Source organism: Larus michahellis, chromosome 5 (assembly GCF_964199755.1).
Source record: "Larus michahellis chromosome 5, bLarMic1.1, whole genome shotgun sequence".
In the NCBI taxonomy this organism is placed as follows: Eukaryota; Metazoa; Chordata; class Aves; order Charadriiformes; family Laridae; genus Larus; species Larus michahellis.
The window spans coordinates 10669803-10692056 of NC_133900.1; the positions used below are offsets into that span (position 1 = coordinate 10669803).

The 22254-nt window shown below is 43.2% G+C and overlaps 1 protein-coding gene and 1 long non-coding RNA gene across 3 annotated transcripts; both read right to left on the bottom strand.

Annotated features, from left to right (window-relative positions):
- Positions 1 to 473: 473 nt before the first annotated feature.
- On the bottom strand, positions 474 to 16049 carry SDAD1 (SDA1 domain containing 1). 2 transcript variants are annotated; one of them, XM_074588697.1, is made up of 22 exons: positions 15863 to 16049; positions 15640 to 15744; positions 14873 to 14971; positions 14650 to 14760; positions 13852 to 13923; positions 13659 to 13759; positions 12849 to 12906; positions 12654 to 12728; positions 11766 to 11867; positions 11214 to 11283; positions 10326 to 10429; positions 9528 to 9585; positions 8872 to 8930; positions 8428 to 8504; positions 7267 to 7364; positions 6913 to 6989; positions 6394 to 6526; positions 5242 to 5339; positions 4590 to 4780; positions 3997 to 4081; positions 3428 to 3589; positions 474 to 1141 (listed from the first exon to the last, which is right to left on the bottom strand). In XM_074588697.1, exons 1-22 carry the CDS (start codon positions 15950 to 15952, stop codon positions 1091 to 1093), a joined length of 2076 nt encoding a protein of 691 aa, XP_074444798.1. In that variant the 5' UTR covers positions 15953 to 16049; the 3' UTR covers positions 474 to 1090. The 2 variants fall into 2 exon arrangements, with proteins under 2 accessions (XP_074444798.1, XP_074444799.1); XM_074588698.1 differs by lacking the exon at positions 15863 to 16049 and having other exon boundaries at positions 14873 to 14998; positions 15640 to 15683.
- Positions 16050 to 18770: 2721 nt separating this feature from the next.
- LOC141744052 (uncharacterized) lies at positions 18771 to 21131 on the bottom strand. The gene is made up of 3 exons (XR_012587326.1): positions 21031 to 21131; positions 19987 to 20061; positions 18771 to 18836 (listed from the first exon to the last, which is right to left on the bottom strand). It is a non-coding gene; the product is annotated as an uncharacterized LOC141744052 (long non-coding RNA).
- Between the last annotated feature and the right edge of the window lie 1123 nt (positions 21132 to 22254).

Sequence of the window (22254 nt, forward strand, 5' to 3'; positions counted from 1 at the left end):
ATAATAGGAATTAAAATGAATACAATTACATATTCAACATAAGAAACATACCTCAGCTGAATACATCCCCACATGGGATATAAACATTAACCTGGTTTCCCACAAAGAAAGGGGAAAACCACCCTCCCAATTGCCTTTCCATTATACTGTGCCTGTGGCACCTGTTTCCGCCCCACAACAAAATCCATTTCACAGAATTCCGTGAGGAGTGGTATAAAAGACTCCCTCAAGTTTCCTTTAAAATAGGTGGTTGGTGAAAGTACAAACCCATTAATGGTCCCAGCAGAGGTCACAGCTGATGCACAAGTTCAACCTCTGACCTTAAGAATCCACAGATCTATGTTACTCTCATGCATACTTCAAAAATCAGACACCTGCAAGTCCCACCACGAGATGCACTGATACAGGAAAATCCCTTAGTTCTGCTACGTCTGACACAACCTTTCTATTTCAACAGCAACATAAAAACAGCCTCTCATATACTAATTTTATTCTTGTTTTCTTCATAAACCATAATGAAATTGTTCTTGCCCCTAACTGTTCACTGGAACCTACCTGTATTACAGAAGTTTGGTTTTTGTATTTAACAAGTGAAAAAACAGCTGCTTAGAAAATAGCTTACTCGGTCTGTAAAATCACATTCCTAAGACAGGCACAGACATTATATACACACGCTTTATAGACTGAGCCAGAACATAGTTTTCCCTTCCAATTAGTTATTCATTGATTGCTTCAAGTAAAATGTTTGGGTTTTTTTTTTTATAATAAGGTTATTTTAATACTTACACATACAAAGTCAGCTCTAAGTAAGTTATATTCAATAAAAGATAATTGCCTTCTTGCCTAAAATGCTTTTAAAAAAAAAAAATCAAGATCCCACAAGGGTTAAGGCCTCTTCCATCTGACCTATAGATGCAATATCCAACACCTTAGAAGTGTTCAATTTGTAATTCTGAACAGAAAAGAGATAAATCCATAAGGCATTTCAGTCTTTTTTTTTTTTTCCTTTGGGGTGGTGGTGGGTGGAAATCAGCATTTCTGGGGCTATTCCTTCACAGGTGATGAAGTACTCCCCTCCATTACTGTTTTGTTATTTCAGCAGCCGCTTTCTCTTTTTCAGAAGTGCATCTCGAAGCGCCAGCTAAATATGAGAGACAAGCGGAATATTCAGGTAAGGAAAATATTAAATAAGGAGACAATACCACTATCACATTAACAACCCCCTTGAATTTCATCAACCGCAGAGAAAAACGCAATAGCTTACCAGCTAAATGTGGGAGCAGTAACTGGCAAAGGCCAACTACTACAGTGGCAGAAATGCTGGGGTTATTTAGCTAAACTCAGTATAATACTAAAAGAAAGAGCTGAGCTTCAAAAAGAATGTTTCGGTACATTATTAGCAGACCCTATATAATGAAAAAATATTACAGTAACATAAACTGTTCTTCCACTGACTCATATTCAAGAGATCAAGAAGAAACTTCGGTCCAGCTGAGAGGTAAGTAGGATTAAATGGCATTTTTTCCAAGAGTATTACAAAGCTTCTTTTCAAGGGGGTAAGGAAAGATACTACAATTTTTACAAGTGCCATATCACTCTAAAGAGACTTCGTTGCGTACTTCGGAGGTTTGTTAGCTGGTAAAGGGTTTTAGCTCTGGACTATAGACAAAAGTCCATTTTATTCTACCACCAAAGAGGGCAGCAGAACACGGTATCCTATCTTTTCACAAATATTTCCAAGTCCTTGTCAACAGAACCGATCCTGTGGCCTAACTTTACACAATCACGGAATACCAGATTGGAAGGGACCTCACGGATCATCTGGTCCAACCTTTCTTGGCAAAAAAAACACTTTGGTAAAAAAATATGAAAAAATACTTCTTTCACTGTTTATCTGTTACATTTAAACTGGAAACATTAATGATGATTTCTCATTTGCAATGTTGTTTGTATGTTTTGAGAGCTGTGTTAATGTGGTCATCCTTATTTGGGGTAAGGCAGAACAATAGCACATAAAAACACTACAGAGGATATTAGTCCAAGTCCTCCTTTTAACTTAAGAGCTGTTCTCCCTACTGAGTCTATCAACAGTTTCAGTCTTGCTGCTCTTAAGGCAACCAATTGCCGACAAACACACATTATCTTTATGACATGATCCTGGAAACAACTCAAAGGAAGGTTTGTAAAAGAAGCATATGAGTACACTCTAGCATAAGACAGAACCTAGCAAGAAAACACAGAAATTAACACCACACGGAAACGAGAACCCTGCACGATTGCATTATTCTACAAGTTTTTCTTGCAACACGTTCAAAGGAGTTCCATTTTGTAACACCTTGTAAAAGCTTAGACCGGCCATCTGCCAGGTTAGATAAAGGGATTTTAAGGCAGGTATTTGCTGTTAGCACAGGCTTACCCTGACAAGGTGACATACAGGAGGGCAAGGCAATACGCTTACGCCAGGGCTCTGCCAACAGCTGCCACCCACAGTTCAGGCATTGTCCCCAGCGGATCACAGGAGCAGGGAGGCTCGCTGCCCACACTCCATCCTTGCCAGTCACCTGGGGGAGCTACGTGGGCTCCCTGCCCAACACCTTCAGGAGCAAAGTCATTCCCCTGAAGTTTCTGCCTTGCCTTTTACATATCTCTTCAGCTACCCTTGGCACAGCTGCCTGTGGGAACACATTTGGCAGTAACTGCACTGCCAAATCCATGTTTGTAGCTTGCATATCCTTTCACAAGGCTGTCTTGAATCCCCCGCCAGCCCTGTGGACAGGCTTAGAGCCGAGGGAGCAGCAGAGGGCAGGGGCTTCACCACTGAGACAGCCACTTTGTGGAACTACTGTGGCAGGCTAAAATGAATCGATTTATTTTTTTTTCTGAACAGTTTCAAATAGATAACAAATTGCGTTTATGTCTGTGCTTTAAGTACCTTTGTGACAAGCTATTAGATGACCTCAAAGCCAGGACGGACAAGTCCTTAATACGACAGTAACAGGAGAAAGGTCAAAGGAAGAATATGGAGAGCAAAGAAGCACACTAAAAGCTTGACCTGAAAACCACTTCCTTCATATCAAGGAAATAGTTCTTCTGTCACAGGATTACAGCCAGGGTTCTAATATGATCTTACTTAATTTATATAAAGGAAAGCAAACCACATTATCGTCGCCTTCCTAACCTACACATGACTTCGCAACAGGGCTTGGCCTTCAATGCATATTAGAGAGAAGAGACCGCCAAAAGCATTCGTGCAATCCGACAGGATCCTCTGGGTAGGAATCAAGGGAAGCCACCTAGCCCACAGACCTCGCCAGCAGTTAAACCAAAGTAAACAGCAACAACTGAGGGCACAGGATACATAGCATTCGACCTGCATTCTAAATTTATTGCTCAGACTGCCCCATCTGTTTTTAACAGTAAATGTTACCTGTTTTTCCCTGAAAGAACGCTTATTTTTCGTCCGGACGCTATGGCTGTATCTCATCATCATGAAGTTCTTGTGCTTTTGCTTTTCTTTGTTGGAAGAGCTGGCAAACGGGTTAATTCGTGTCTTCTTTTTCACAAACTCTTTTCTGTCTGTTTTTCCAGCCTAGAATAGAAAACGTAATGTAATAACAGGGGGTCATGTTCCTTTCCCTACGGTTAACATCAGCTGCTAAGATGACAGGTTCTATGGCAGTAACAATAAACACAGGCTGAATATGACTTTCTGCATGTGTCACACGTGTTCTTCCATGCTGGCTCTAACTCTTAACTCACCGTGAAAACTGGGTCTGTATTTTCACTGTCACCCGGGACCAGCAGGAGGCTGTGGATTTGTTACAACCAAGATGCAGCAGCAAAAAAACTACACAAAACATTTCTCAAGAGGCAGGTGGCAGCTGGGCACCCGTCTTACAGGTGCGAACGAACGCACCACCACCTCCTTCTGCAGGAGACAAACGCAAGCCTAAATCTACGAAGACAGAGGATATACGAAATGGCCAAGTTCCTCACCATTGCAGTTGCCAATCTGGTCTCCTTGTCCGATTTAGGCTTCTTATGCAGATGTTCAATATCTCTGAGCGAAAGCAACTCTCCCCTACGCACACAAAAATATGACTTAAGGCCATCACACACAAAACTTCATCTAGCAAGAAAAATAAAATGCCCTCCCGACCCTTAGTCTCTCACCCATCTCTTAGGCCATTGTTTTCCTATAAACTTTCACACAAGCTCTTTCTCTCAGACTACTCCTCATGCTCGGGACAACCCATACCAAAGTCTCTCATTACTGTTTTTCAAGTCCTGCTTTAACCACAAAGTTTAAGAATCTCTGGAGATATAACCATGCCACTGCTACTACAAAACCCACGCCTGTTGTTCTGAACAAGCAAAACAGTCCCTTAGTTCCCATCTGTTCCTCGTGTCTTTTTGCCCAGCTATGAAGAAATCCCCCAGGCCAGGATCCATTCCAGGCCGTGCGGCTGTTTGCTGTCTGTCACCAGGGGATACAGGCCAACAGTAGAGCTCTGCGCCCTGATGCAATTAAAAGCTGTATCACCAAATTATAGGGAAGAGAATACGCTCCTCAACAGTCCATAACCTACCTGCCCTCCTCCTCTTCATCTATTTCAATATTCTTCCTCTTGGCAGCTTTGCCAGGGGCAGAATTAAGTTCCTTGGAAAGCTGGGCAAGACGTATTTTGTGGAATTCTTCTTGAGTTAGCAGCCTGCTTGTACTGACTGCTGCAGCTTTGGCTTTTCGTTCCTCCACAGGCATGCTTTTCACCTTCTCTGCCTTTTGGAAAAAAAAGTACAAAAGAAAAATCATCCACAGCTTTACAAACCATTTCTGTGCCGCAGTCCACAACCCTTGCCTCCCAAATACTTATGTAGGGGCAATATTGTTGGGAAATGCTACAACCAGCTGTTAGGATTCTTCATAGTCTTCTACCCAATGTGCAGTATTAGCATGAAGAAGCAAATCCATTCCATATTTCAGAGTGAATAAAAGATCACAGCTTTGAAGCTATTTCGCACCAGGACAGAATTCCCCCATCTCTCCCCTCACCCTAACCCCACACATGCTTCAGCCCAGGTGCTAAACAGTACTTCAACCTCACTGATTCTGGTGAAGTTACACCACAGACCTATACATAGTTATTTATGAGCTGCCACATAAAGGTACAGAGCAAGAGAATCTTATCTGCTATAAACGAGACTCTTTTGTGTTTGGGGTAGAAGACACTTAGAACTCACTACTTCTTGCTGCTCCTCGTCTGAGGAGTGATGCACATCAATCCATTCTCCATCTTCGTCATCTTCTTCCTCACTCAGGCTAGCGCTTTCCCATCCGTCTGCTCAGGGGACAAAGTGCACAGAGCTGTTAACACAGATTCAGCTTAGCTGCTTGAGTTTGAAGTTATTTAAGATCGTATTGTAAGCTCTCACTGCCTTTCATTACCTGTCAGCTAACTGCATTTATGCCCAGGGACTTGCTTACCAAAGCTGTAGGGTCTCGGCATCCCAGCCTTAGACATTACAAAGACAGAAGATACTTCATACTTCTGATCAATATTTGTTAATGATTTTTAGAAGACAGCCACAGCTGAACAGACCAGCAGCTCCCATGCTTCCCCACTGGCAAGTTCGGCTCCCACATTTGATCCTGCTTGCAACTGATTCAAGCTGCGTGAAAACCATCACCTTTCATTTCTTAGCGCACCCACATCACAAGCACGTTCAGTTACGGACACCAATTTTTATAACTGCATATGGCAGCAACAGCTTTGTAAGCACACACTCACTCCTACAACAGACTGCTTAAAACAGCTGGTGCATTTCTCCATTACCATGTGCTGCCATCGCCTTAACACATAATCAGGGCGCTTACTCCTCCAGTATGTCTCCACTGCAATATCCCCAACTACCTCAGGCTTGATTTGCCAAACTCTTACAGCTTGATTTTCAAGTCCCTCCCAATCTTTTTTTTCCTCCCCAGTCCAGGCAGAGGTTCCAGGTTGCATGGAACATTTACACAGGAAGCAAATTAGGGAAGCCAAATGCTATTTCCAAGCAATAGTTCAGTGTTTCGTAATACACAACATGATCTTTTCTTTAGGAAGAGCTCAATATGTGAGGTTGCATAGCTGTACAATGTTCGTTCCTCTGCTTTCCCATGCCTCAGTGGCTGCCACACAAACCAACAGGCAGTAACAGACTCCACTGGATAAATTGCACTTACCCAAGGGTACTATCAGTGCTTCTTAGTGGAGAAATACAAACATGTGCAAGCCATGCAGCATGTGACAGCAGCAAGCGAAATGCATCAATACTAAGTTTAGTGTCCGAATAAAATCTTAGTGACCACGACGCCCAAAATTTAAGCGGTAAAGAAAAAAAAAGGCCAACCTTCCTCTCTGTTTCCTCCCTTTTCCTTTTGACTCTCCACATCCAGTACTTCTGCTCCTGGAATATAATCTTTGGCATCCAGTTCTCCATATTCATGGATCCTGGCTTCCAACGAGGCCTCAGTAGGCTTACCCTGTAAAGTTAACAAAAAACACATTAAGCAGGCTATTTTAATGCACACAAATCCATGAAAAAAAGTTTGTGGGACGGGAAGGCGCGGGTGGAAAAGGTAAATTATGCCTGATGAAATAAGAAAATATCTCAAATTACTAATAAGTTGAACGAACTCCAGGAAAACAGTCAAGCTTCTGTAGCGCCCTCCTTCCATCAATGCATTTGATCAGTTTGCACTAAGGAAACCTTGAAATAAGAGCACACCACATCAAAAGCAAGGGAACAGGGGAACAACACAGATGTGATTCCACCTCATTCTCAAGAGGCATGAGCCTAGTTCTCACCATCATTTTTGAGCACATGAGCCTAGGTTTATGGTGAATGTAATGCACGGAAAACACTTACCCTGAATTTCTTCTGCAGCATCTCTGGATTCAGAGAACGGAAAAGGTGTATCAGAGTTCTTGCAGACATCATCACATCTACACAGAGAAAAAAAGGAGTCAGGAATCAGTACAGGAAAGCAGAATTCTGAGCAAACTGATCAGTTTCATCAATTAGCTTCCCTGCATAACTACCCTTGACTGTTTTGTCTCCTGAGCATATACACTCAAAATACAGAGAAATGAACAGACATTGAAACAGACACCTCTCAGCTCCATATGAAAAACAGTTAAGACATCACTATTATGAAGGCTGGGAGGACCAGATGGTACAGGAGAAAAACAGATTTAAGTCACACACATGTAATACACTTACTTTTATTTTTATGAGTCTTGTACTGAACAAGGTCTTGGAGCAGATCTTCAGTCATGGCTAACGGACATCTCGCAGTGATTTCTTTTATGGCATTGATTCTAAAAAATTGGAAGTTCATTATTTTCTGAACACCACAGTTGGGAGAGACTCCCACCGGCCCAGTAATAGACTGAGTTACCTGGAGCTTGAAGAACCTTATACAGTATTTATACAACAGTTAGCATAACAGAGAACACCACCACAAAGAGCTCTCCGTGCCATGGTTCTCCAAAACCCTCCATCTTTAGCCCACACTCTACTCTCCAGCTATTATTTAGCAGAATCCTGAGGCCTAGGATGAGACAAGTGAAGTCAGGGTCCATGCAGGCAGGAAAAGCAGTCAAACAATCACCAGGAAAAAAAAATAGCCATGAATCAGTTCTGGAGTCAGCCATGAGCAGGCTAAGGACAATATAACAGAAGTCTGTGGGCTCACACAAGTTCCCTTTTAAACCATCTTCATGCACGCACTTAGTACACTAAATACCCGGATTAAAACCATGCCAAGAGGAAAAGGAATAGCTCACAAAATATTCACGTGTCTACACACAATAGCCTGCCCCTGTGGAGTGCTTCATCCTCAAGGAGAGTTCAGCTCTCTCCTACATTCACTGACCAGAGCTTTCACAAATACCTCTCTCAACTAGTCAAAGACAGTCCATTACAGTTTCAGTAACAGCAACAGTTAAGTTTCTCATCAGCAGTGAAACTTCATTCACAAAACAAAGAGTCCTGAACTATGATGCTAGCCACTCACTGAGTATACACAAACATATTAATTCCCAGACAAGAGCTCTGCCCTCAAAGTAGAAATAGTAACATCCAGGAGGAAGAAAAATACAAGACCAAATGACAAAGCAAGAAGAAAAAACCACCATCACAAAATCCAGAAAACTTCAGTCACAGCACAAAGCACAGAAACCCATCGTTCTGGGGAATTTAAAAACCACTGCCAACAAAAACAAGGGTAGTGTGTGATGAGATACTGTCCTAAGTTGTTTTTATTCAAGCAGGTTCTTGAAAGCATAGTTCAAGTAACAGGAACAAGTCACAGGTGGTTTAAAAAAGAAAAATGTTGTTCTACGTTAGAGAGTTTTCATTTTTGTAAGATTTTGTACCCACCCTACGGTCATGACTTCCCCAGAATTCTTGTCAGTGACAAAGTTGTTGGCAATGGTCATTAACACTGACTGGATAATCTGAAAATAAGAAAAGAGGTTAAACAAACTTAATGCCTATTTAATCTAATTGTGAAAACTATTACATATTATTAGCAGACAACAGGGCCCTTTTCACAGGAAGACAGAGTTCAGGACTTATCACTATAGCCTGCAAGCATTCCACACAAATTCTCTTGCAGAAATTAAGACAGACACAGGTGTTTATCTCACCTATATACAAAACAATCCCTTGGAACTTGCAGAAGCAGCCAAAATTACCTAAGCTTTTCGAGACAAAGGGTCTGACCGGCTTCATTTTCCCCCTCCCCAGAAACGCACTCAGTTATATTCCCGTGCTGGCCTCCTGTCCCTTCTTAACATCACCAACAACAGGTGAAGTACTGACCTCAGGTGGTACGAGCTGATGCGAAGCTTGTGCAGCAAACAGAAGAATCTTTGTCACTTCTGGAAGAAAAGAAGAGTGGGAAGAAGGCGCCAAAGCACACTGCTGCAGCTTACTCAGGCCAATAAACACATGCACCAAACCTGCTAACTCAACGAGCAGCTCAGTCTACATCTCAAAGCCATTTATTTCAGTCTGAAGTTATTTAGGACAACTATTTCTCCTCTCTCACCAAGCATTAGGAACTCATCCGCTCTCTACCCCAGGAGCGGTGCAGGCCCTTAACAGCCAGCAAAGACAGAAGAAACGCTCTAGACCTAGAGTGAAAGACCTGTAAAAGCAGCAAAAGGCAGTCACCCTTCGCTCAGCTACTCAGGATTTGCAAAGAACTGGGGACTCGGCAGGTTCATTTTATTCCATTGCCGGAGCTTCTCAAGTGCTCAGGTAAGGAGCATTGAGGGCACACAGCTTCCATACAAGTCCGAAGCACTCTGCGCTTCTGGCATTCGGGGCCTTTTACTTCCTTCATCCACATTTTCTGGACTACTTGTACTTCCTACCAAGCTACTGCCACCTACTCATTTACAGCATCACCTCTAAGAACTGACGGTACAATGTGACTTGATGGACAAGCAGTGTTATCTACTATTACTACTTACCTCTCTGATGGGGCTGTAGGAATCTCTGAACGAAGGGGTAGAAGTTAAAGAGAAAAAGCTGCAGAAAATAAATAAGTTGTAACAGATTAGCTTCTTGTCTTTTAACTTGAGATCACCTTCATAGACTGATATGTTGTAAAACAATGATTCTCCACAGCTTGCTCTCTAAATGCCTTGGATTTTATTGCGTGACACATTCTCCTCTCTGGAGCCTGACATACATGGAGAAAACAAAGTGACTTGCACAAAGGAAATACAAGGCTCAACCCCAAGCTCTATGAAATCCAGAGAACGTTTCTTGTTAGACTGTACAGAATTCAAATTGGGGCACTATGCTGCACAATCCTACGATGTGCCGCTTCCCTTGGCCTCAGGGACACAGTCTTCTCTCCCAAACTGGAAAGACTCCAATGATTTTGATCACACTTTGGCTGTACCTCAGAGTGCATAAGCAATTGCTGGACTACTTTGAAAAGCCCTTCTCCTTTGAAGAGCCTCCCAGGAGCACGCAGGTTTTAAAAAAAAAAAAAAACAAAAAAAAACCCCACAGTCTCCTCTGTTTGTTAGAGACAGCTCAGCTCTTACTGACCAACAGCTTAGTCTAGCAGAGGTCACTTAGTACCGCACAAGTCTACACCACAGCACCGTTCCACGAGGCCCACCGGCAACTACCTGACATACATCCGCACTTTTCAACATACAGCAAAATTAAACCTCATTTTCCAGAGGCAGAAGGCCAGAACATGCCACCACCCAAAACAGGCTAACATCGGACCATTATAAAGTCAGAGCACGTACCTCATGTATTCCAACCAGCCTAGATATTAGGTCCATGAGCATCATCTTCACTTCAAATCGTTCCTTACAGTTCTCCAGCTGCTTCAGCAGTTTCTCTGCAAAGTCTAGAAGAAGCAATAATACATTTGTAGTAGACTTAAAGAGCACAACGCAGAACTCAGTTGGGTTTAAGTTAAAAAGCCAGCAGACAGTGTGGTTTGGAATTTTTTTTAAGCCCCAGTGTTCTTACACAGGAGGAGTTAAAGGCGGCCAGAGCACTTCCCCAAATAGGTTATTTTTCTCCTCACGTGCCTAGAAGGTCTAAAACTGTGCACAGGTTCAGCAGAGAAGAAAACTAGCAGAAGTCCCACAACACCACAAGCACAGGGTCAGTATTTAACCTCGGTTTTTTTAGATACACTTTGGGTTCGTCTGAAAAAACCAAAACCCCTGGAGGTTCAGTAGATCAGACTAAGACCAAGTCAAGCCATATTAGACAAAACAGACTAGTAATAGGAATACATTTTTGAAGGGGGGTGAGCCAAAAGAAGCTCTAGTAGATAAACAGATTCATAAACAGTAGATAAACAAATTCACAGAAATTATGGCCTTCACACGTACGAGAGATAGAGCACCACATCCTGATCTGTAGCAACCCGAAGCAAACCATGTAATAGTGCTCCTTCCTTGTCTGGCTATCTACAAGTGTTCCACTACAACAAGCACAAGGGGATTAATCTCACTTTCTTTGAGGTGCTATAAAACTCTAGGATAAAGCGCACTACAAGAATCACATTGTCACATTCATATCTACTTGTCACTTTGGTTCTCCTTGAGAGCTGTGTCTAAGTTTCGGTGTCTGGGATTAACACATAACTTGAAAAAAGACAAAATACAATACTTGCTTACCTTGGGGATCGTGAATCAAGTGAATAGCAGAAAAGTTGAACACCTCTGGCTTGCTCTTCTTCTTCTGTTTCTGCATGGCAAAAACAGTAAGAGAGACTTTTTTTTTTCTTTCCACGAAAAAGCCGCAAGCGCTTCAGTTTCAGGCTGCTGCTAAAAGCTGCCATTTACCATTCTTCACTTCAAAAGGAGGCACTTTGGTTTTAAGAAGTAAACTATCACTCTTTTCAACAGTATTGAGTTCTCCGCCACCTGACCTAAGAGGCAAGAGCAGCCGCCTTAAGAAGTTGCATACCAAGACTCCACATACTTTAAAGTGGAGACCATACAAAGGGTACCTAGAACACAACTAATCCGCAGCTTAGACCCTAAGTCTGTTTCAAAACAGCTCTCTTGCAGGCAAACACAGCATATGGCCGGCCAACAGATGCTAGAACACTTGAGGACCTCTACCTAGAAGAGATGACAAAAGGTGGCTAAGTCAACAGCAGCTGCAGCAAGATTTCCACGCTTGAAGGGTTAACCTGAAACACTGTCAAGTCCCTCTCTCCTCACCTTGAGAACCTTCATCGCTTTTTCCAGTTTTTTCTTGCGCTTGGTGTTTTTCTTGCTAGTTGCATACCGCATGATCAGATCTCTGGCTGTGGGAACATCGTCCTTGAGAAACAACACAAGGAAAACACGACTCAGGCGAAATCAGGCTTCCAATGGGAATCAGGGAAACAGAGCATCAATATTTTTCACAATCACACGCTATATTTGAAAACTCTCCTCCTTCCTATGTTTCATCATCCAGAGATACTAGCATTTAAAATCCTGGTTCCATAAAACTAAAACATACCTACATGCAAGAGAGACCACGAACACTTAACAGCGCATTAACACAGTAGTTTATACTGCTGGTTAATTACAGACTGTTGTTCAGTCACAGACAGATAATGATATTAGGAGGTTCTACACTGAAATCCTGCTAGGTTATCAACCTTCTCAAGGTATCTGAATTATGTTCGTTTGTACAATAACCAAAGAGAGAACTGAAGACAACATACAGCTAAAAAACTAAGCCAGCCTCCAAAGCACCAGGTGAAAGCCTCTTCCCACAACTCTACATTACACATCTAGCAAGTCACATCTTCACTAACCAGACCGACCAGCCCCCGCTTAGGTCTTCAGAGTGAACTGCTTCCTTCAGAAGGACAACAAGAAAGCAGAGAAGCTCTTAGTATTAGTCTTTAGGCAGAGAGCAAAGGCCTCCTACTATCAGCTGGGGCCAGCTCTCAGAAACACTGAACTTTTTTGTGAAGCATAGAAACATCTGGAGGAAACAAGACGGAAAACTAAGTAAAACGGAAGCGGACAGATTGGCAGAGCCAGGGTCACAAGGACGACAGACCTATCGGAGTTTGAGTAACAGGGAGGAGAAGATTTAATCACAATACGCACCTCAGATTCTGAGTCACTGTCTTGCTTCTCATCTTCATCTTTCCCAAGGAAGAACTTCAAAGCAGCAACTAATACCTGAAAAGCAAAGTAAGTAGGACACGATGAACCGACAGGAGTGTTTACTACAGCGCTACATCCAACACCTGAGGTTAGCTCAGGTAACATCTAGTTTCAGCAAGTGATTTCTGTTCTCACCTTCGTCACTTTGGAAAAGCAGGCAGTTGTGATCACATTCACTGTTTTGGCATCATTCCTGGAATAAAAACAGAACATCACCATTTACTTCAAGTTTGGCAATTTCAAGGTTCTCAGAAAGCTAAGTCTCATTAAACGTGACTGCTAACAAGCACGAAGCTTCATTAGAATCCAAGTAGATCAGCAAAGTTAAGCTTCTGCCGTTTTCTTTAATTCTTTTAACATAGCAGTGGCTTCATCTAAATAAACAGACACTTATGTTCTATCCAGTTCACACTATGACTGAAGGGACAGAAAGAATATTAAACTCCAGTTCAATAAAGACAGCTTACCGCTTCTTCCGTTGATAAAAAGACATAGGAAAAAATCAGTGCAGAATCCTAACTTTTATCCTTCCATTATAAAATCAACCAGGTAGTTTTGAAATTAACTATGCTCTAAAAACAAAAGCCAAAATTCCTCTTTCCACTGTACATCAAGCCGTACGCTAATATTGGGAGCTTTTATGTGCAAAAGCTCAACAACTGAGCTGCACCCATCTTCCATTTTGACTGCAATACACGATCTATATACCATTTTCAACTAAAATGTCACAGATTCAACCTAAATAACTCCGAGACTTCACTCAAGACAGTATTTCTTCCAAGCTCAATTACATTCGACAAAATACGGCCCCACCGGAACACAAAGATGCTAAATCTATTTAAGTCACAGTCCCCCAGCACTGTATTTCGCACTGCACGCCATAAGCAATGTCAGGACAGGGGCCCCACGATAAACGGGGAACCGATACAAGCCTGAAAGACCTACCAAATATTCCTCCTGTAAAGTTCAATCATCACGTCCAGAGAGATCTTGGCAGCAGTGGGATTGCTGTCCCTCAGCATAGTGTACATGAAGTTCTGCAGGGTCTGAGAAAAAAGTTTGCAAACACTGATTACTGTCATTCTTTCACAACATCAGGAGGTTAAATGGCAGCCTGTCTGAACACTAAAACACTTACAGTGTTTACTTTATTGTTCTTGTGTTTAGCATTGACGTTCTTGATGTCTGACACGATGTGAGTGTACAGAGTCTGTAAACAGAGAGATAACAGGGAGTAAATTACACAAGTCATGCAGAAAACAACACAGACACAGCCGTATTCCCCCAAAGGCTCCAGGTAATAACACGAGACCAAACTGATCACCACTGGGAATATTCTCTTTTAAGTTACAGTTGGAAAAAACAATGAGAAGTTATCCTTTAAAGCCTCACTTACGCTTTATTCTTATGTATTTGAAAAGCATACTTAATTTACAGTACAAACAGCGAGGCAGGAAAGCCAACAGCTCGAAGTATGGCTTAAAAGCATCCCACCCTGTTTCCTTCAGGCACATTCTGGTGGCCAGTTGAGCAATTCTGGTGGCAGAAAGCCGGCATTTCCACTTTCACAGCACAAAGCCTGAAATACAGCTTTAACTAGCAGCTGGTTTGGTTTTAGTTGTTTTACTAGAATTTGGTAAGGCCTTGTCAGACAGCAATGTGTTTGTGGTTTTCATCCGCAGACACATCCAAGCTGCTCGACTCCCAACAGGGGACAATAGCACGGTAAAGATCTTGACAGCAGCTTCATTCCTAATCAAACACACAGGTCCAGTCTTGCCTCTGGCGCTGCCAAATGCTGAAAAAGCAGAGCTATTTTGAAATCCCTTATTTTGTACCCAAGAGAAGATCTGCTGCCTGCCAGCACCGCATTACTTCAGGCAAGTTGGTCAAAACCCACTGGAAGTCAAGACCCGTTTTTGCGAGCACGGCTTACTTTTCGTAGAAGCTTATCATGACACCGCAGCAGCTGGAAGAAGAGCTCCAGCAAACTCGTGGGATTTATTAGATTCTTGTTTCTTAACAAGATCAAAGCCTTACAGAACGTCTGGAAGAGAGAGAAACAGGGAATCAGAACTGAAGTTTCATAATATTCCCCGCTTCACATCTTTGCTTAGAAATTAAAAAGCAAACCGTAAGCGCTAGCGTATGGGTCTCACCATGCGCAGGTCCACGTCCAGGACAGTGTGGTGGTAGGAGAGCAGCTCCTTCAGCTGCTGGGGGAAGCTGGCCATGTGCTCCGGGTAGCAGTGGGCAACCTGGGCAGGGACAGAGCCGGCTCAAACCTCGAGTGAAAATCCTGGGTCACCACGTGACATCGTGTAGGCAACCGATAGAATTATAATTGTTTGTATGATTAAATTGCATAAAAACAGCTTTAAGCCTTCCAGTCCTTAAAGGGGCTCCAGGAAAGCTGGGGAGGGACTCTGGAGCAGGGAGGGGAGGCACAGGACAAGGGGGAAAGGTTTTACACTGAAAGAGGGGAGATGTAGATGAGATCTGAGGAAGAAATTCTTGGCTGTGAGGGCGGTGGGACCCTGGCCCGGGTCGCCCAGAGAAGCTGTGGCTGCCCCATCCCTGGAGGGGTTCAAGGCCAGGTCAGACGGGGCTTGGAGCAGCCTGGGCTGGCGGGAGGTGTCCCTGCCCAGGGCAGGGGGTGGCACCGGATGGTCTTTAATGTCTCTTCCAACTCTAATCATTCCATGATTCTATTATAGGTGCCCAGATGTAAGAGGTATAGTGCAATTAAAAAAATCCTTTTAAAAAAATTGTACCGAGTGCTCAAAAGAAAAACTTGTGTTTCTGGGAACAAGCAACACACTGCAGAAATCCTGGTCAACGCACAGTTTTCCTGTGGCTCCGTCAGGGCTCTAAGAGCAAAACCAGAGCAACCACAACCCGCGGCGGGCAAAGCCTCCGGGCTTACCTGCGCCAGGAACATCACCAGTTCCGCCAGCTCCTTACTGGGCTTGTCCGGCTGGAAGGTGAAGATCTCCACATGGGACTGGTAGTGGTGGTACTGCTGGAGGAACTGAGCACACACGGGGGCGACCGCTGAGGAAGGGGGTACAAGCATCCCCTGCCCCCCCCCCCCGCCAACCCTCAGCGCCCCCCAGCCCGCCTCCTCCCGCTGCCGCCCGGCTCCCTACCTCCTCGGTGTAGGATTTCGGGTCCCGTTTGATGAGGTTCTGCAGCTGGGGCAGGTTGCTGGGCAGTTTGTTTCCCTGACGGCCCGACATGGCGACACCGGGCCCGGCGAACCGCCGCTGCCTCCGCTTCCCGGCACACGTGAGCCATCAGCTGGGCGCCGCCATCTTGGACCGCCCCCTTCCCACCGGAGCCGCCAAGGGACAAACTTCTGCCAGAGGCACGTCCTCCCCGCAGCGCCCCCTGCTGGCGCCGCCGCCTCTACCGCCATGCCGAGGGGGAAGCGGCTTCTCGCCGGCATCTCTGCCTCCGGGCTGCCGGCGATTGGGGTCACCCCGGCACCGTTAAACCATACCAGTCACATTGGGTCGCCGTAGCTTCCTCCTCTGCGGCTTCCCGATCCATTTCTCCCTCTCACTTGCATTATCTCACTGCAGCGCAGCGACCCTGCCCTCACCCCAGCTGGACCGCATCATTTTGAGGGGGGGGAAAAGTCAGCTTGTAAACCCTAAGCACTGCCAGCAACAGTGCTGAGGAATCAGATCCGGCCCTTAACAGGTGTGTTGCTCGTGAGAGGTGCCATAAATGCACATTAGTGCCAAGCTGCCCAGGCCTAAGCACGCAACGCAGAGAACACCATCCCCGCTCCTGCACTTCAAAGCGGCACGGCGTTTTGACGCGCACAGCCACAAGCAGCACGCCCGAAGGCCATGAAGCACGGTCTACCCACCCCACCCAGGCCAATGGATATGCCCACAGCCCGGGTAGGTTTGCCCTCAGACTACGTTCTCCAGCTGGAGCACCCAGGGCGCTCACAGCCCAGAGTACACCTTCAGGACATAAAGACAAAGCGAACTCTTCAAGTGAGCCCAAGACTTGATAAGAAGATAACTTAAAAAAGCCTTACCTGTTTATGAAGAAAGGCTTCAGCAGGGCTTTGACCCGCCTGGAGTTAGCGTTAAAAAAAGCATCTTTTCTTTCCTGTTCACCGCATTGTTGCACTAAAATCATCAAACCAAAGAAAATTAGTCCTATGCTAGGTATTGGCAGGTCATATTCAGCATATCAATTATTTGATATGGAGCCTGGGGGCTTCAACTCTCTAACAAGTTCTCTGACTAAAGAATAACCATTTAATGACAGAACACGAAGTCCTGTTAATGCTTTCTCACTAAAGCCGAGGAGCTTTCAAACTCCAGCCCATTGTTTGTTTTCGGGTTTTTCTTTCTTAAACCAAATACATTCAATGCTACTTAAGCAATTTATGCAGCTGAAGAGGTAATGCCTGTACTCACATCATCTCGATACGGTCACAGGTAGTGTTGCTGAAAAACAGGCCAATTGTTTATAAAAAATTCAGCCAGACAAAGTTGTAACCCTTCTGGATGTAAAGACGTTCTCCACCCTGGGAATACAAGTTCCCTAGGGGGAAAAAAAAAAACAACCATTCTTTCTTCAATCTAACTTTACAGTTCTATAAAGCAACATACCTAAAGACAAACTAGCCTCGATAAGTACTACAAATACATTGAATTCTCTTCTCTTACCTCGAGTCGCACTGGAAAATCACAAGCATGGTGCAGAGAACAAGAACAAATATTTTATTTCTGATGGTCAGAATAAAAGGTTTTCTGTAGTATTCTTGAACGCCTCCCAGGGACAGGAAAGAAACAATCTACGGAGATATTTTCTAGCATACATGTCTATTCCAAGGTTTTTTCCCTAGTCATTGGTCTCGGGTAAAGTTCTACCAGCCAAACAGAGTAGGGACTTCTCAGTTTGAGAAGAAATCCTAGTAGACAGCTGACCTCATGGATTCCTTTTCAATGAAGTTGCTCACTTGTCATTATAAAAAGCTAAAACACCAGGCTTAAGTTTCACTTTCCCTACTGCTTAGGAAGGGGCCAATTTCCATTGCCTGCTCAGGCAGCCAGCAGAGCTGTGCAGAGAGACTCAGGGAAGAAATCAGCTGGAAGGCAGCATTCCAAGTTCCCCAAATAATCACTGCCTGAAGAAGAGGAGCAAAAAGAAACAAGAACTGTCTAGTCAGCTCTTCTCCTGTAGGTTTGAGTACTTGCTTTTCTTTGGTGCTGAAATATACTGACTATTAAAAATCAAAGCATGTTTAAGTACTAAGCACATACACATGCGGTCCGTGGTCATCACTAACAATTCCCCTACGGTTTAAAACCCAAAGACAAGGTGACACCCATCCATAGGGGCAGTGGTGCCTTTGCACACCAGAGAGTGCTTTGTGTACGGTGAGATGAGCCCCTTCCCTTGGGCAGCGGGCTGCCAGGGGAAGAGATTCACCCAGCCGCTGGGGAGTCATGACCTCTTCTCTTCTTGAAGCAACAGCCTAACAGAAATGGCCTGGGGTTGCCGTAAAAGCAGAAGGTGTTGCTAGATCACTAAATAGCTGGCCTTTAAGGGCTTTTGTGGGGACGCACTTAATGCACTTCACTGACACTAAACTAAATAAAACTGAAAGCGTATCATGTGCACACGAGGAATATGAATTAAATGATGTCTGACAGTGGTATTGCTATTCCCAGTCCTGAGCAGTGCTAAGTTATTCAGGAGAAAGCTTCTTGACCCTGGCAAAACTTAGCAACCACACCTATAAGGGAAATAATTTTATTGATATAGAATATTTTGCACCAAGCCTCAGTTAAGGTACCTAAGTACATGCCTGGCTTCAAGGCAAGAACACTTTTAATAGCCATTTTTCTGCCAGAGATGGTCTTGCTAAGTGACTACAGTCTTAGAGGAACCCACTTGATGGAACAAAACAGAGAGAGGCTTCCACAGCTCAGTGCTGCACAGCCTCCACAGGGCAAGAGGAGGTTTAGCTTTTTCCACAGAAGCACAGGAAGATTTGCATGCTGCTCTTCCTTCCATCAGGATGCATTAGATCTCTCTCACCCTGGCGCAGTAAGCGATGAGGGCATCGACGAAGCTGGTTGTACAGACAGCCTGAGACAATAGATTAGGTACGTCAAATCTTTTCATTGAAGATGAAACATCCTTGCTTTCCCCGTGTTAAGGCTAGACACGCTCAGAGCCAACAGGGAGCACTTCTGGTAGTTACAGGGGAAGGGTTTGGCAGAAATATGCAGCAACACACAGGAGATCAGGACGTTTCTCCACATGCAGCATATTCCCTGGGAAAAGCTGGGAGGATTTGGGCAAGGGGCCAGCTGTGATAGACCAGATGTGAGTGAAATCAGTTTAAATAGAGCAAGGATGACTGTTCTTCCATACAAACAGTGCTCAAGCACTGTTAGGGCACGGAACAGCTGATGAGAGCTACGCAAACTGATTCATGTCATCAAACACAGAGCAATAAGAAAAAACTAAAAATTCGTGTTACCAATAGCTCACACTAGCATCTTCCCCCCTCCCCAGCTCTTCACCACCTAATTAGCAGCCACAGGTCATTTTCTTCAGGCCCTTATGATGCAGGGGGAGGTAGGACAGATTCCAGCCTGAGTAGTGCAAGAAAACAGTGTCTAAAGCATCTTGGAAGCAACACTCACTCCCCATCCTGTTTTCAGGGCAATACGTCTCAAATGGTACATACAGAAGGGGTCAGCATTAGAAGTGAAGCCTCGAAGACAAAAACTTCTACCTCGGTGTCTTTTACTAGTTTACCTTTAGAACAAGGCAATAGAAAGCTTCGCTCTTAATTTGCACAGCTTGTTGTCTCTCCTTTAAGTAACTGCTGATTTACACTGCAGAACAAACATTTACATTTTTATTTTATACAGCATACTTTACAATTAGTATTGAATAACGTCCATCCAATGATTAGTCTTCCATACAGCCAGATAGTGAGTATCAAAATAAAATTACGGATTCAACACAACATTGTTGAGAGGTCAAAGTCATTAATATTACTTCTCATTTCAAGTGAGTCAAGACTTTCCTCACCAAAAGCCTTTTCATTTTGAGGGTAAGAAAATCACAGCCAGCTGTAAGCACCTAAGCCCATAATGGCTAACAGCTTGGCAGTGGCAACCTGAAGCTACTAGCCCAGATTAGCTCTGCCTTGCCTGAAACCCTTAAAAAAGGGCAGAAGTTTTATTATCTAGAAAATAAAGGAAAATAATCCGTCTTCTCTTACCCGCTCTTCTCCTCAAACACTTTGATGAAGCCAATTTCCAAAGGGACAGTAGGTTAGGCTGTACCCTAATTACACCTATTAGAGCATAGAGGGTACTTCAACACTTACATGCTCATGCAGCTGCCAAGAATTTGATTCCTGCCTTAGTTTGAATCTAAAAAGACTGCAAAAATAAGAGCAGAACCCATAGTCAGGCTGTTACCAAATCATTGTGACAAAGAAGAGCTTTCTGCTACCCAAGAAAATATTTTAATGTTTCATATACTCATAGTACCATTCACTAATTAGCTTCCTCATTAGCATCCTAACAGGCTTAGCTTTTGTTTTCAGGTATCTTTGCTCTACTGAAAACTTCAGTATCACACTGAAATTCACTTGATTCTGCACTTCCACAGGTAAACCCTCATCTCAACAGCCTTGACTGATACCTCGCCATTCATCAAGGTTTTGTTAAAGCACAACAGAACTACACAACTGTTCTTCAATTAAAAAGACAGAAAAGGTAAAAAATTACTCTAACATAGGAGGAAGTCCCGGATTTCTTGAAGTATAACACTTTTAACAAGTTTGTGAGGCAGTCACATTTTTCAAAGCAGCCATACAAGAAGGCACCCTTACTCACACCGCCTTAAAAGAATCATACGATAAACTAATTTTCACCCCATATCATTGTAGAAACGGCATTATGGCTTTTGTCTCTACAAAAACTTCTACACAGGACTAGAGAAATTCAACAGAAAACCCAACAATTTGTTAGTTAAGACCAATATGTATTTACCATAAGTATAAAACAAGGTGCTTGAAAGATTATTATATATGCCGCAGCTGCTTTCCATGTTGTAAAATACTGCTACATTAAGCAGCTAAGAAGTAATAAATAGCTTCTTTTATAGCACTGTCAACAAAAAAATTTACCATATATTTTCTAAGCATTTACTGTTTAAATAAATACAAAATTTAAGTTGCTATGACATCAAATATTTGAATCCTTCTGAATCATTACATAACAACAGAAAACACACAAACTCCTTCCTATACACTTACTTTCACTGAGTCTTAATAAACATATAAATTTAAAAGGCCTGTTCATAAAGAAACAAAAACAAAAATTGCACCCAGCACTTCCACAACTGCCTCAGAGAAACACAAAGCAATCATACAGCAAAGTGCCCGGGGCGAGCATTTATACCCTAAGCCCTTTCCCTCCTGCTCACTCATTGGCCTGATTTCTATGAGCTAATTAAGCCAGGGATGCTTAAATTCACAGGGGAAAGAGCTGGGTTTTCTTGTTTGCTGATGAGGGGAGTTTCTCAGGGGAACTAATTGTTTCTTAGAGAGAAAGAAGTGCAAATTTTATTTCTTGTGGGTCTTTTTGAACAAAGTTATGGATTGTATCTCTTATTTGTTGCGAGTATGATTGGTTTATCAATATGACAGATAGGGAGTGATGTTGGAAAAATTCCACAGTAGCGTTACAGACTGGAAATTTAATTTGTTTTCATTATCTGGGGTTACTTTCTAAATTGTACATATCATTATTAAATTTGAGCTTCTTTTTCTGAGGAGTATGAGCTAAAGTTCCTTTCTGGCTTATACTTAATACAAGCTAAAGAAATGTTTTAAAAAAATACTATGTTTTTATGTGAAGCTTCTAAATAGGTGTGTAGCTGTTCATGAGATTATAGAGAATGAGCTTTGAGTTTTTTTCTTTTTTAATTTCTTAAAGTATGGATAAAACATGTGAGAAGTTGACTGTAAAAACATTTTCTGTAACAATTTTTTGCACAGTTTTTCTTTTTGTGCGTACTTAGTGCTTGGGCTAAAGATGCTATAAAAAATCCTAAACCCTTTTAACTTCAAACAGTGTTTTTTGTTCTTATGATAGAACAAGATATTAAGATCTATTAGAAAATAAAGCGAAGAGGGAAAGCTAGTTGCTAGAGGACTAAAATGTTTCTCTGTAGTTTATTTCTTATGAACTTTTTCAATGGGTTAAGCAGGATTTGGGATTGTGTTGTTCCTTAATAGAGTAAAATTCTGTGTGACTATAGGCTGGGGCTTTAGAGATGAGCAGTAACTGGTTCTGTTTTGCCCGGGCCTGGCTTTCTCTCAGACTTACCGGGTTACCCAGGGCAGGGGATGTTTGTATAAAGAAGACTTGTTCTGGCGCTTTTGTCTCAAACAAGCTCTTAAGTTGTACAGCTCTTCTTGGAGGAGCCAGAGCCTGTGAGCCCTCAGATTGATTTAGGAAAAGCAATTCTGTACTGG